Source organism: Helicoverpa armigera, chromosome 15, assembly GCF_030705265.1.
Source record: "Helicoverpa armigera isolate CAAS_96S chromosome 15, ASM3070526v1, whole genome shotgun sequence".
Taxonomy (NCBI): Eukaryota; Metazoa; Arthropoda; class Insecta; order Lepidoptera; family Noctuidae; genus Helicoverpa; species Helicoverpa armigera.
Window position 1 is genome coordinate 7912116 of NC_087134.1, and position 13133 is coordinate 7925248.

At 40.4% G+C, this 13133-nt stretch overlaps 3 protein-coding genes across 3 annotated transcripts in view; 1 reads left to right on the top strand and 2 right to left on the bottom strand.

The window, feature by feature from the left end:
- The window catches only part of LOC110378316 (guanine nucleotide exchange factor subunit Rich), a 41426-nt gene that overhangs the window by 2409 nt on the left and 25884 nt on the right, over nt 1-13133 (top strand). Inside the window, 10 exon segments of the mRNA XM_064037971.1 lie at nt 1787-1878; nt 2044-2160; nt 2466-2512; nt 2515-2621; nt 2994-3107; nt 3582-3845; nt 4516-4684; nt 5151-5342; nt 5981-6138; nt 6997-7068. Of these exon segments, the coding sequence (XP_063894041.1) occupies nt 1787-1878; nt 2044-2160; nt 2466-2512; nt 2515-2621; nt 2994-3107; nt 3582-3845; nt 4516-4684; nt 5151-5342; nt 5981-6138; nt 6997-7068 (1332 nt within the window).
- LOC135117807 (cuticle protein 19.8-like) lies at nt 7408-9140 on the bottom strand (the record flags this gene model as incomplete). Its single annotated transcript, XM_064037972.1, has 4 exons — nt 7408-7901; nt 7982-8253; nt 8393-8482; nt 9081-9140. Coding segments are annotated over 4 exons (720 nt in total), but the record flags the coding sequence as incomplete, so codon positions are not given.
- LOC135117862 (cuticle protein 7-like) lies at nt 11177-12324 on the bottom strand. Its single transcript, XM_064038237.1, has 3 exons — nt 12250-12324; nt 11971-12039; nt 11177-11867 (listed from the first exon to the last, which is right to left on the bottom strand). The coding sequence occupies exons 1-3, from the start codon at nt 12322-12324 to the stop codon at nt 11358-11360; spliced, it is 654 nt and encodes a 217-aa protein (XP_063894307.1). The 3' UTR covers nt 11177-11357.

A 13133-nucleotide genomic window follows, 5' to 3' on the forward strand; every position in this document is an offset into this window, starting at 1 on the left:
TATGATTATTATAGTTCTGAAGCCAAAATAGCTTGTTACATTATAATAACAGGACAAGCATGTTTTTTGATCAGCTTTCTCTAGCTTCAATGAATGAGTTTTAGCTGGGAAACTTTTTGATGAACTCAGTTCAAAACAATACAAAATCCATCATCCCTAAAAATGTTAATAGGCTTGTGTTTAAACGCCACCCAAAAAAGTACCTATTTTACTACCAAAAAAATTCTAAACGGTTACCAAAATGGATAAATGGTCACCAAATAACGTTTCCAAAAATATTATTAGATAAAACCATTTTTTCGTATTATTGACTACTAAAAAAATATATGGACGCCTTTAAAATACACTTTAGACTAAATATTATATATTGTCACTACTTAGATGTTACCAATTATGTAATACCATGACTCCTAATTTGGTCATTTTTGTTAGACTAAAAAAGCTAACGATCGCTAGAATATTTCCCAAATACCAATTAATATACTGGGGTTCCCAAACGTACGTCGCTTATTTATTGTTATATGAATTTGTGTATAACTCAGTGCGTTTAAAATGTAAGCACGCAACATGCAGCAAGCATGGCTGTCACGGCTGGCGCTGCGGGGCTCCGGCGGTCCCATGCGAGCTTATCGTCGCAGATGTTTTCACGCTCACCACCGAAGCTTCGGCTTGCTCCGCCGGCCGCCTCAGCCCGGCGGCGAGCCTTAAAACTACCTGCCCTCAGCTCGCAGGCCGCCTCGCCCCTCCGTGCCTACGCGGTTTTGAATTGTACTCTAGGGGTAGGGCAGACAAGACTACGTGGAGTCGGTTTTGCAGCGATTCGTTTTCGTCACTAACTTTGATTTTTGGTAGTAATATTAATCTTTTAGTTGGATAGAATTTGGTGACCATTAATCCATTTTGGGAACCAAAAATAATATTTGTGCGAGATTTGCGATTTTTCTGATGTTATTTTATTTTTTTGGATCATAACATTATATACTTTAGTGCCCTTTTAATAAAGTCAATTTATTTTTTTTGGAGTTGTTTATTTTATTTGGTGCCTCAGCTTAGAGTCTTTAAAATATTTTTGGTGACCGCCTAAATTATACCCATGTTAATAGTATCAGAAAAGAGTTGAACATACTATGATAGAATTTCACATATTCTTGTCATCATTTCAAAAATTTAATACATACCTTTTATTTCGAAAAACCTGCGTGCATAAGATTTTTAAACATACGATATTTGTCGTCATATTCCCTAGAAGAATTCATATGTAAAATTCATGTATTTATTAAAACATATTTTGGTAATCCCAGATTTTATTGGACACAGATTTAATGGTAAGAAACAAAAGCGAGTGTTGTGATATTGACCCTGAGCACGGTACCACATCCTCTAAGAATTTGAATTTGTGTATTATTTGATTCCATGTAGAGTTCCTTTCCAGGCACAGTTTAACTATTTTCCTAGCCAGACCCTATGTGTGATAGGCAGTGTAAAGCGTGCTCTGTTTTCTTGCTATGAAAACTTTGAGAAGTAAAGTTTGTCCTCTAATTTTTGTTTAACCATATGGGAGTAGGTGGTTTGCTCTGAGTTTATTCAAGTGTAAACAGTTTTGGAATTCCTATCAATGTAAAATGAATTAACGTAGGTATTATTGCTTTAAAAATGCGACAATATTATTTACACTGGAAAACTCAAGGAAGCACTGAATATAATTTATACAGGTATTTAATAAAGATCTGATAGAATGATTACCTAACGAAAGAATACTTTTTAAGTGTATTTTTTCTACTTTCAGGCGGTGCAAGGTATTTGGGCTCCTGGCATCGATGACGCGACTTGCGCAAGAGTCAACCATAAGTTTAGATTAATTGCTATTGGCAGGAAAAAGTAAGTAACCAGTCATACTTTATTTCATTAGAATGTATTTTAATAAAACAAGGCTGCAAATATGCGTGTCTATAATTTCCATTGTCCATGCGTTAGTAGGTCTATAGAGAATTTTATTGATAACATTTACCTAGTAAAATTCATCATCATCATCATTGGTTTCAGTTCTCAAGTGGATGTGTTCACGATAGACGAGGCTACGGGCGGCTTGGAGCTGTCGCACACTATGGTGCTCAGCTCCAAGGACTTCCCCGGCGATCCTGGACCTGTTAAATGTATGAGGTAAAGGACTATTCACTTCACGTTACTTCATTTGAAATGGACCGATCTTTTGTTCAAGCGTATTTGGTAATAAATGAAAAGCCAAATTATCTTGTTATATTATAAAAGATTTTTTTTGAAGAGTTTGTTTGAACGCGCTAATCTCAGGAACTTCTGAAACTATTTGAAAAAATATTTCATTGTTAGATAAATGGGCTTTATCGATTTCTTTATCCGGGTTCCTGCAGAGGTTCCCACGGGATGCCAGTAAAACTGCGAGCGGAAGTTAGTAAATAAATAAAATAACACGTCATCACCACACACAGATGGACGGCGGACGGTCGTGCAGTAGCCGTGAGCTGGGAGCGCGGCGGGTGTCGGTATGGAGCACGTTCGGAGCCCTGCTCATGTGTTCGTTAGCGTGGGACTATGGACTCAACCAAGACTTGGGCAAGTCCAACCCATTGGTCGTGTCTAGTTTAGTGAGTATTCAGCTTTTTGATGGTAGCTTTAAATATCTGTTTTGATGAACATTGCTTTCAATAAAGTTTTCTCCTAGATCCATAAAAAACTGTCCATATATTCAGGGCTTCTAAATAGTTTCTTTAATATGGCTCTTGCGGATCATATCCCGTATCAGCCTATTGTCCCTACGAATCGCAGTAGACAGTTTGATACAAATGAGTTTGAACTGCTCGTGTGGATACTATGACGATCCCTTTCCGAGTTGATATGAATGTCATGATCCTTAGGGGAGAGTTATAGGACTGTTCCAATGAAAAGTCTAACTTTTTGTACAGTTCCACATGAAAGGTTGATTTTAAGTCATAAATAACCAATGGACACTTTTGCAGGAGTGGGCGACAGAAGGCTACCAGCTTTGGATGGTAAAAGTGGAAAGCGATACGAGTACTAACATCATTCAATTGGATTTCGTCAAGAGTCCACTCAGCGTTAATCCTTGCATGGTAAGTTTAATGAAAATCAAGGTCTTAATTGTTTCAATACAATAATTTATTATTGGTTTTATTGCCAGTGGTTTGTAATAATGTCATATGTCCACAACAAAATACGTCCATATCTTTACAATCTATTTTATTTACATTTTTTATTTACATAACATTAATGACCGTAGATCCTATATGTACCCTAATTGCCTTGCCAGTTCTGTGAACTCGCAAAGATAATTTTATTTATATTATGTTACCTAGATTAGTCTTATAGTATTTTTGTTTTTATTGTTTAAATTCATTTTTTTATTGTTATAATTTTTAATTTTATTTGGTGTAAATGTGTATCTTGTGTTTCTTTTTTCTTTTTTGTTACCTGAATGTGTTTAATTTTGTAAGAAAAGTGCCTCACTAACGCATTGGATTATATCTGTAATGTTGTGATAAGGTTGAATAAATAAATAAATAAATAATTTACCCTTTTATTTTCAGAGCAACCAAAGACACCTCTACTTACAAGCGGACGATAAACTCTACGTGAACTTAGAGGACAACTTAACCAAACGAACTAAGATCTCCATCATCGACTCTTCATCAGAACTGTACCAGGCAGAGAATGGGTTACCCGACCAGCCCAACTTGGAGTATGAGAGCAGTACTAATTACAGGGAGTTTGTGGATGATAATGAGTGCAGGAAACAGTGGATCGTGTTGCCGCTGCCAGCTACTTATATTGCTACTAATTGGCCTTTGAGGGTGAGTAGATACATACATTTTTATGAGTGAACTTGCTAACTTTTTAGTTGAGTTAGGGAATGTCTAGCAGGTATCTAAGGTATCTGCTAGAGTGAGGATTGTTTAAGGAGGATCTTTCAAACTTTTCGTTCGGTTTCCGTTTGAATGTGAATGTCATCTTGCGCGTGAGTACGAGTAATGCGAAATCCTAATATGTTCAAAGTCGATATTTCGTCATTGTAAAAATTCCTTTTGTTAATTTGGAATTCTGACCCCAGCGTCTGTCACGTGCTCCCGACGTTTCGATGCTCCTTTCTATGTCTCTGTGACTATTGATGCAACAGTTTTTCGGTATTCCACCATTATTTACTTATGAATTGACAATGTCTAATAACTCGACGTTATTGTCCCGTTACGTTCATTGTCACGTTCCGCAAGCAAGCTCTACACTTAGCCCGCGAACCGCTGTCGCTGCCGATGTCCGCGAGAGGGCGCGAACGCCACGTGTGGCTTCGCATATTCTTCGAAACGCATTTCGCGGCCATCGCGCGCGGTCCGCGGGCTAAGTGTAGAGCTGGCATAATGTTTGACGTTGTCACGTGAAACTACCGTCCGTAAACGGTCTATCCAGATAACCAAGTTATTATTATTATTTTTCAAAATTAAATTATAAACTTTTCGTCCCCTACAGTACAGCGCCATAGACGAGGCGGGCGTGAACGTGTGCGTGGCAGGCCGCACGGGGCTGGCGCACTACAACTGCCTCGCGCGGCGCTGGAAGCTCTTCGGCAACGAGGCGCAGGAGAAGGACTTCGTGGTGGCCGGCGGCATGCTGTGGTGGAGAGACTACGTCGTCATAGGTAGATTAACATGATTTTAGGGTTAATTTTTTATTTTGCAAGAAATTTTGTGTATTTTGGCATGACCAAAACTAAAAACGGCGAGTTCAAATGACCAGGGTTGAACAGAATTTAAAATTGATCATCCTTTAGACTACTTTCAAGCAGTTTTGATACTTGTGCAAGGCATGTAATGGCGTCGAATGCTGACTTCGGCCACGGCACCTGATGTCATATAAGGAGATCAGCTAGCTGCTCATCACATATTATAGTGCACAAGCATTTGCGCAGACACAGGTGCACTCAATATTCCGTCACTCTCATAGCCCGTTAGGACGGCAATCCGACACGACCGGAAAGAGATCAGGCGCAGGACCGACATTAACGTTCTCTCGTAGCATAAGCAGTCACTTACAATTCACGAAGTCAAATCCTTGACATATCTTCTCAATTAATATTGTATACTAAACCCATTTTATTTCTCCAGGTTGCTACAGCATCCTAGACGGCCACGACGAGATCCGTTTCTACCCACGAGAAGCAAAACTCGACAACAAGTTTGCTAAGATCGTCCGCGTGCAGTCCCAAGTGTTCGTGCTAGACATACTGGATGATCAGCTCGTCGTGTTCGGCGCTGATGCCCTCGTCACCATCTACGAGCTCAACTGTCTCGATAACGGTAACTATATTGTACCTTAAGAGTGAATAAATAAGGATTAGTTTCTATTGACAACAAGCGAGCTCAACTGCTTAGATAATGGTAACTATATTGTACCTTGAGATTTAATAAATAAGGTCTAGTTTCCATCGGCAACAAGTTCGCTAAGGTCGTCTGCGTAGTCCGTTATTGTCTACCTTTGAGCGGTTTAAGATCGTATTTTAAAGTTAAGGTACATTTCCGGGGTACGCAACAATTGCGCGCGGCTGTTTTGGTCTGAAGATGAATACGGGAATGTCCGACGCGAGATCAGCGATTACAGGTGCGCGCGACTATTGCGTGGTTCGGAAGTGCTTCTTTAGAGAGTGTCGTGTTCGCGGGGACGGTTTACGCCGCCCGCAGAGACAACAACTATAATTTTCTCTATTCATGATGATTTATGAGGGAAGAAGGATATAACATATCACAAAATTCGTAGGATAAGTTGTCATACTTATACATGAAAATAAAATCTATTATCTATAGGCTTCCCAAAAAGGAGAAGGTTGTCTATCAATTCAGATATACTGATGTTATTTTTTAATGTTTAGTCGCCCATATCTGGACCGTTTAACAACAGACTTTTTCCCTAATTTTACTCTTGATTGTTATGTTTTTAGCGGGCAACATAGAGATGCGGTGCGTGCAGGCTGTGGACGTGTCGGCGCTGTCGCACCCCGCGTGCGTGGTGTCGGCGTCGTTGTGTCGCCTGCAGGACCCGCCGCGCCACCGCTCCTCCACCGTCTGCCTGCCCGTGCAGCGCCAGCCTGACTCGCTTGTACGTACTACTGCACATACTACATGACTAGAGACGCGGTGCCGCCTGCAGGACCCGCCGCGCCACCGCTCCTCCACCGTCTGCCTGCCCGTGCAGCGCCAGCCTGACTCGCTTGTACGTACTACTGCACATACTACATGACTAGAGACGCGGTGCCGCCTGCAGGACCCGCCGCGCCACCGCTCCTCCACCGTCTGCCTGCCCGTGCAGCGCCAGCCTGACTCGCTTGTACGTACTACTGCACATACTACATGACTAGAGACGCGGTGCCGCCTGCAGGACCCGCCGCGCCACCGCTCCTCCACCGTCTGCCTGCCCGTGCAGCGCCAGCCTGACTCGCTTGTACGTACTACTGCACATACTACATGACTAGAGACGCGGTGCCGCCTGCAGGACCCGCCGCGCCACCGCTCCTCCACCTCAAAGCGTTCATTTACATAGCCTGATAAATCAGAACTTTTCGAACGTCAAAACAAAAGACAGCTCCCAAAACCCCTAAGACCAAATAAAATACCATACCAGCTACTACGTGTTTTAGCTGGGGCAACGTGGTTCAACAACCTCCCCAGAAACAAATCTGTCACACACTGTCTGTTGGGTTTGAAGAACCGGGTTAACATAAAACAAGTCGAATAAAAAAAATAGTGACTGTCGTATCATTGATTAGCAGTTTCAGTATTCTTGCCTACAGTTGACAGTTTTGATAAGTAGCTATAGCTGAACATTATGATATGATTATGAAAATAAGATATAAGAACTGAACCACACATCCGTCACGCCACCTAGGAATCTTAATATTGATATCAACCAAGTGTTTATATGTGAAGTATCCACACTAATCATTCGAATATGTTTCAGGTGATAAATGCTAGCGGGAAGCTGATGATGGTTCAAAGAGAAGAGTATGATGTTGATGAAGACAATAATCCGGTAAGTACACTTTATCAATTTGATGACTATAACAATATCTAGGATTTCAAGCGGAGGAATAATAGGTTATTTTTCTTCGATTTTACCGATTACTAAGTACGTTATAACATGTTTATTTTTCTCTTACATAAGCTTTAATAAACTCAGCTAGCTAATCGAATTAATTAAAATATTCGTATGCACATTGCAATTAACCGCGTTACGTTGTTATGCAATGGAAACGCATATTTTACCAGTTAATGATCGTGTCATTGAATGTTCGGCACGCATAACTAAACGCGCCTATTTTACGGCCGCCGCCCACTAACAAGATGTTCTACAAAAAACAAGTTCGTTCGTAAAGTATTTATTTATTCAGGTACACTTCGTTGCTTTGGATTATACCGCTCAAACTTAACTTCTAATATGACCTATGTGTATTTTTGCACGAAAATTTCAAATGCAAGAACACACTAGCGCCGTGAGTAACTAAATAGGTTACCTATACACGGAGAAGTTAGTTATAGAATTATTTACATTTGAAACTTAAATTAGGTTAATGGTGCTTGGTTCTGATGGTGAGCGTCTTGCCATCTAGTGAGATAGGTCCGGCCGCCCAGCGGCGGACGATGTTGCCCTTGTGGCCGTACGACGTGCCGGACAGGTGCACCCACGGGCCGGCCGGCGGCAGCGGGTAGATCGGCAGGATGTCCAGGGTGGGCACGGGAGCGATCACTGGCGGAGTGTCGATTATCGGGGTTATAATGGGCTGGTGGTGAACCTCGGCAACAGGGGTGATTTCAGCGACGGGAGCTGCTTCAACGATAGGTGCGATTGGCACTAGGGGCCGATAGATCCGTGCCCAAGGCCGATGGGTCCAATAGGTCCATGTCCAATGGGGCCAGCTGGCCACGCCACAGACTTGGTTATAACTGGTGAGATCGGGGCTATGGTCTCAACGATTGGTTTAGCCACTATGGGTGTAGCTAACGACACAGAGTGTACATTGGGTCCAGTACGTTTGACGATGGCGTTGAATCCTGTCAGAGAGTCGGCAGTGTACTCTACTACTCGTACGTTGCCGTCCGGTTCCACCAGGGAGTATGCTCCTCGTACGACGTCACCGTTTCGTGTCTCCCACTGTGCCTTGTTGTCGCCCGTTGACGGGTCGTTTACCGCATAGTTGAATCCGTAGTTGGGGTTCGGCTGGAATGAGAAAGAAGGATTACTTTCTGAAAAATATTCTCATACTTTAGACACGACTAAGGGGAAGGCTGTTTTAGTTCTTTTTATACTTGATTGGATCCTTATTCAAGTATTTGGTTAAATTTTCAAAGTGACTCACGATTTTTTCGATGGTGGATATGGGAACGTATGACAGCGTCGCGGGCGGAATCGCCGAAGCGGCTGCTACCAGAGCCAGCAGGCAGGTGACCTGGAAAACATAAAGACTGATTTTTTATCTTGAAATTCTCTCCTCCCTTTTTTTTAAGGCGAGGAAGTGGTCAACAATAATTCCATAACCGGCACGCGCATCTAAGGCGCCAAAAGGGGTCGGAGCGTCTGAGCGGGGCGAGGATAACAATACGCGCGCTAGCTTATAACTAAAAGTCGTAAGCTACAAAATGGTTTTGTAATTTTAATATTTAGAAATGATAATTTAATAAAAATTCCTACTACCATTTTAAAGAGTATGTATATACTCAACTACTAAAAAAGTTAAGAGGCTTAAATCGGTCCCGTTTGCCCATAATATGTGAATCTCTTTTTAAAAAGAGGTATGTTTGATATATTTTTCTCTGTTATAAAAGTTACCTAATCATGTTTCTACAACTAACAAAATAAGGCTTATATCATGAACTTTCAGGTAACCAAGTTGTATTTTGATCCGTTTTGTATTTACTGAGAAAAATTGACATCCTTGGCGCCAAAAATTCCAATTCGTCCTCTTAAATAAAGGGCTGAAAGGATCCTGCGATTATTTTTAGATAAAGTTTATTATATTATATTTATATAAATTCGGAAGTTATTACCGTAATATGCATGTTGATGTGGCTGACAAGGTATTCCAGTGAGCAAACGAAGTGCACTGTATTTTGTCATATGCGACATGCCTATTTATACTACACTAATTATTCGACCCGGCAGCGCCCCGGTTTGTGTCCAACATCTTGTTCTGAGCCGGTCTTTTTCAGCGCTTTTTGCCTGATTTAGTATTCACAAATAGTTCATACATAACTGGTTCAGTTAGGCATAGTGTGATACTAATGAGTTAATTGGGGTTGATTATGTGTCTAAATGACGTATGTGTTCGCGATTGTTCGCTTGACAGCCGAAACCTAGATCTTAATGACAGTATTGCCGCTTTATTTCATTTAGTGTTTATTGGCAAAAGTGTGTTCAGTTCAAAAAATAGTAATTTTACACAAAGAAGCTAATAATTATGCTATATATGTTATTGAATACTGATTCGAATTAAATGATTCGATTCGTTTAAAGTAGCATACCTATAGTAAGTGGACAATCCAAATCCACCTAGTAGTTCATGAGATTAGTGCGTTCAAGCAAGCAAACAAACAAACATATTACATTTAACGATGTTCAGGTATATAGTCGAAGGTGCATCTGAAATCTTACCTAAAATCACTTTTGAGGCTAAGACACAGGTTGAAATTATCGGAACTCTCGAACTCTGGCAGAGAATTCCACACTTTAGCTGTGATACATATAATGAATGTGTTAGCAAAACTTTTTAATGCATTTGGCTACAATGTATAACATACTGGGTGTACCAAAAGTCCTTAGAAAGAAGACGGATCACAATCCATACAAAATTGCCCCACGTCCTATAACAAAGTGACGTATCTCAAAAAATATATAAAAATGTTAAAAAAAAATATGGCATACTCTTTATTAACTTAATTTTTTTACACCTTCATCCGAAAAAAATGATTTAAAAATTTTTCAGGCGCTGTTATGAAAATATCGTTCATAAAACTATTTATGGACCATTTTATTAAAATATTTTTTTTGTTTGATTGGGTATAACCTCAAAGATGCTCCCATAATAATCAGGTCAGGATCTGATGATGGAAACCCTGAGAAATCTAAGGCAACTTTTGAAAGTTGTAGGTATGCACAGGATAAAAACTTGACCATGAGGTGTATGCCTGATATCACAATGCAACAGTGAAGGTTTGGAGCTGACCTGATGATGGAGACGAAAGAAGGTCGAGGGAACTCGACAACTGAATATGTAAACAACCTCGTGTTTGGTCTTATATTATTTGTATTGATGAGAACTTTCCACTAATGCGGATAGTGACAACAACGCTTGTTACTGAAAGGCCAAAAATAACAAAATCTTTTTGCAATAAAATATAATCGATTTCCAAAAACACTGAAAAGCAAAAAGAAACTATTCTTAGGTGCATCGGCCTAGAAGTCGGTGGCGAAATAAACTTGGGTACATCCATTTCTCGTCAATACGAATAGATAATATAAATAAGATCAAATACGAGGTAGTTTACATATTCAGCTGTCGAGTTCCCTCGACCTTCTTTCGTCTCCATCATCAGGTCAGCTCCAAACCTTCACTGTTGCATTGTGATATCAGGCATACACCTCACGGTCAAGTTTTTATCCTGCGCATGCCTACAACTTTCAAAAGTTGCCTTAGATTTCTCAGGTTTCATAAGCATTTTATCCGTTTATCCGTCAATTCTATTACGCTTCACGATTTGCACACTTTTTTAAATATCCGTCATAAAAGCAAATTATAGAGAGAGAGTTAATTGTGCATTTACTTGTAATAAGTATTTCTTCGCAATTTTACAGTTAACCTATGTGTCAATCCAGAACCTACAGTAACTTTGATCAATGTTTATTAATTATCAAAATGTCCCTGCCACCACTGACATAATTGTTAATGATTCTGATAATCGCTATTTATTTATTTATACAGTGTATTTGGGACAAGTTCTGATGATTTTTGTTTTGCCGATTTTTTTATTAGATACCTGTTATCTCTCCGGTTCAAGAAAACACAAAAAAGTGGCTTAAATGATTTTATTTACATATTTACAGTTGGTAATTTCTCTATACAATTGTATTTGCATAGCCTCTGTAGACTAGTTGCCTAAGCATCAATGCTGGCTTGAAAGCTATTTAATGTCTTTACGCACAGAAGACATCGTAATACAAGTTATATGGCTACTTTCATTTACTGAATTACCCTTTGACCATTATGGTCCAAGATATAAATAATCCAAGGCAATACACAAATTAATCCAAGCATTTTTCGTCTAAATTCAATGTTTCGTCTTCAAAACTAATGTTTTACCGTACAACGGTATCGGTCCCGTAGTCCATTTATGGACTTTTCCGTCGACGTATTTCTTGCTGTATATCGTCACGTATGGCGTATTCAGCAAGGGCCCCGCGATAGGGACCCATCCCCCGTAGGAGTGCGTGAGAGGGTCCCATGGCAGGCTCCACTTGCCGAAGGAGGTCAGCTTCGGTAGGTTGGCTAGTAAAGGTGCTCCTCCGAAGCCGTAGCTGACTGGTCCGATGATGCTCGTGAGGGGAGCGACTGGTTTAGTTACTATTGGGGCATGTGCGGCCGAGCCGATCTTCTTGACGACTGCGTTGAAGCCGGTGAGGTCGGTGGCCGCGTAGTCCACGACGCGCAGGGTCCCGTCAGGCTCCACCAATGAGTAGGAACCTTTGACCACGTCTCCGTCTCTGGTCTCCCATTGCGCTTTGTTGTCTTTTGTAATTGGATCGCTGACCGCATAGTTGAATGCGTAGCGGGGATGATCCTGTAATATAAAAAATACATTACTTTTCTTAAAAATACAGAATTTATTAAGCTGAAAATGTTACTTATTTCGAAATTCTTCGCTTAGCTTCGAAGCTACTTACGATTTTGTCAAGTACTTTAACAGCTCCAGCGGAAGCAGTAGCAATCACTGCGGCGAGTGTGCACGCTATCTGTAATGATATACATTTTTACTTGAATATATTGCACAAGTTCGCGAAACTATGTTAAATGTAGTATTTTTCTCTAACTGCTTTAACTACAATTTTATTTCAAGTTCGAGATTTTATATTTTTTACAACAGTTTTCAAATCATTGCAATCCAAGTATCTATTTAGAAATCTTAATTAATATTAATATTAAAAGACAAATCTATCTCCAACATTCCCCAGATTAGATACTGTGCTCATAGCGTCACAGTCGGGTTGCTTCGCTAACACCCAGCTCACTCTCAACATGTCAATAAATAATTACTAACCATTAAAAACCGATTCATATTGTCAGCGAGTGATATACAGAATGTTGGACTGTCTGTATGTGCACAATGCTTTTATAAGTGCTCGGTGGTAGAACTCGAGCGACCCGTTTTGACATACAGGTTTGTTATTCACATGAAACATGACCCAATGCATGCAGAACACGAATGTATTTTTTTCGTGTTCGGGACCGAGGCGGGGCTGTATTAGGCATAGTGCTTAGAGTTCCCTTTACAAGGTTCACCAGCAAAAAGCCTGTAACCGTCGCCGGGGATGGGATGGAGATAGATGGGACTTTGAATCACATCACGTCATGCACATTAGTTTTGCATTTCCTTCCGTAGATGTATGATTTATGGGAAAAACGCCTCGTTGCCCTAACGTTGCCGAGTCGTTCGTAGGCTTATAGAATTTTTACAGAGCAGCCCGGACGGCAAGTCAGAGGGTCATGAGAAATTAGTACCTTTATAACAATTAAGTGGTTGTCAGGCGGATTTTTAAAAATCACCTATAGGTATTGTTTTCGATGTGGCTTAGAAGCTACAGGCCACCATAATAACAAGGATACCGGAAAATGCGATGATTGATAAGTTTTTTAGCACCACTCAGAAGACAGAACCATTAGTCCTTTTATTGAATACGCTTGACGTATAAAAACAATGCATGTGTACATTGATATACATAAATTGTGAAGTCAATTATGTGATTTATGCCTATCAGTCAGTCTTGCATGTTTCCAATCTGTCATAACACGGTGAATATTGTAATGATACGGTTTCGTCCGACTGGCT

Coding starts and splice junctions, on each gene's coding strand:
- LOC135117862 (XM_064038237.1), bottom strand. CDS start 12,324: ATGTTGAGAGTGAGCTGGGTGTTAGCGAAGCAACCCGACTGTGACGCT. Junction 12,040..12,249: donor CAGTATCTAATCTGGGGAAT/GTTGGAGATAGA, acceptor ATATCATTACAG/ATAGCGTGCACACTCGCCGC. Junction 11,868..11,970: donor TTAAAGTACTTGACAAAATC/GTAAGTAGCTTC, acceptor TTTATATTACAG/GATCATCCCCGCTACGCATT.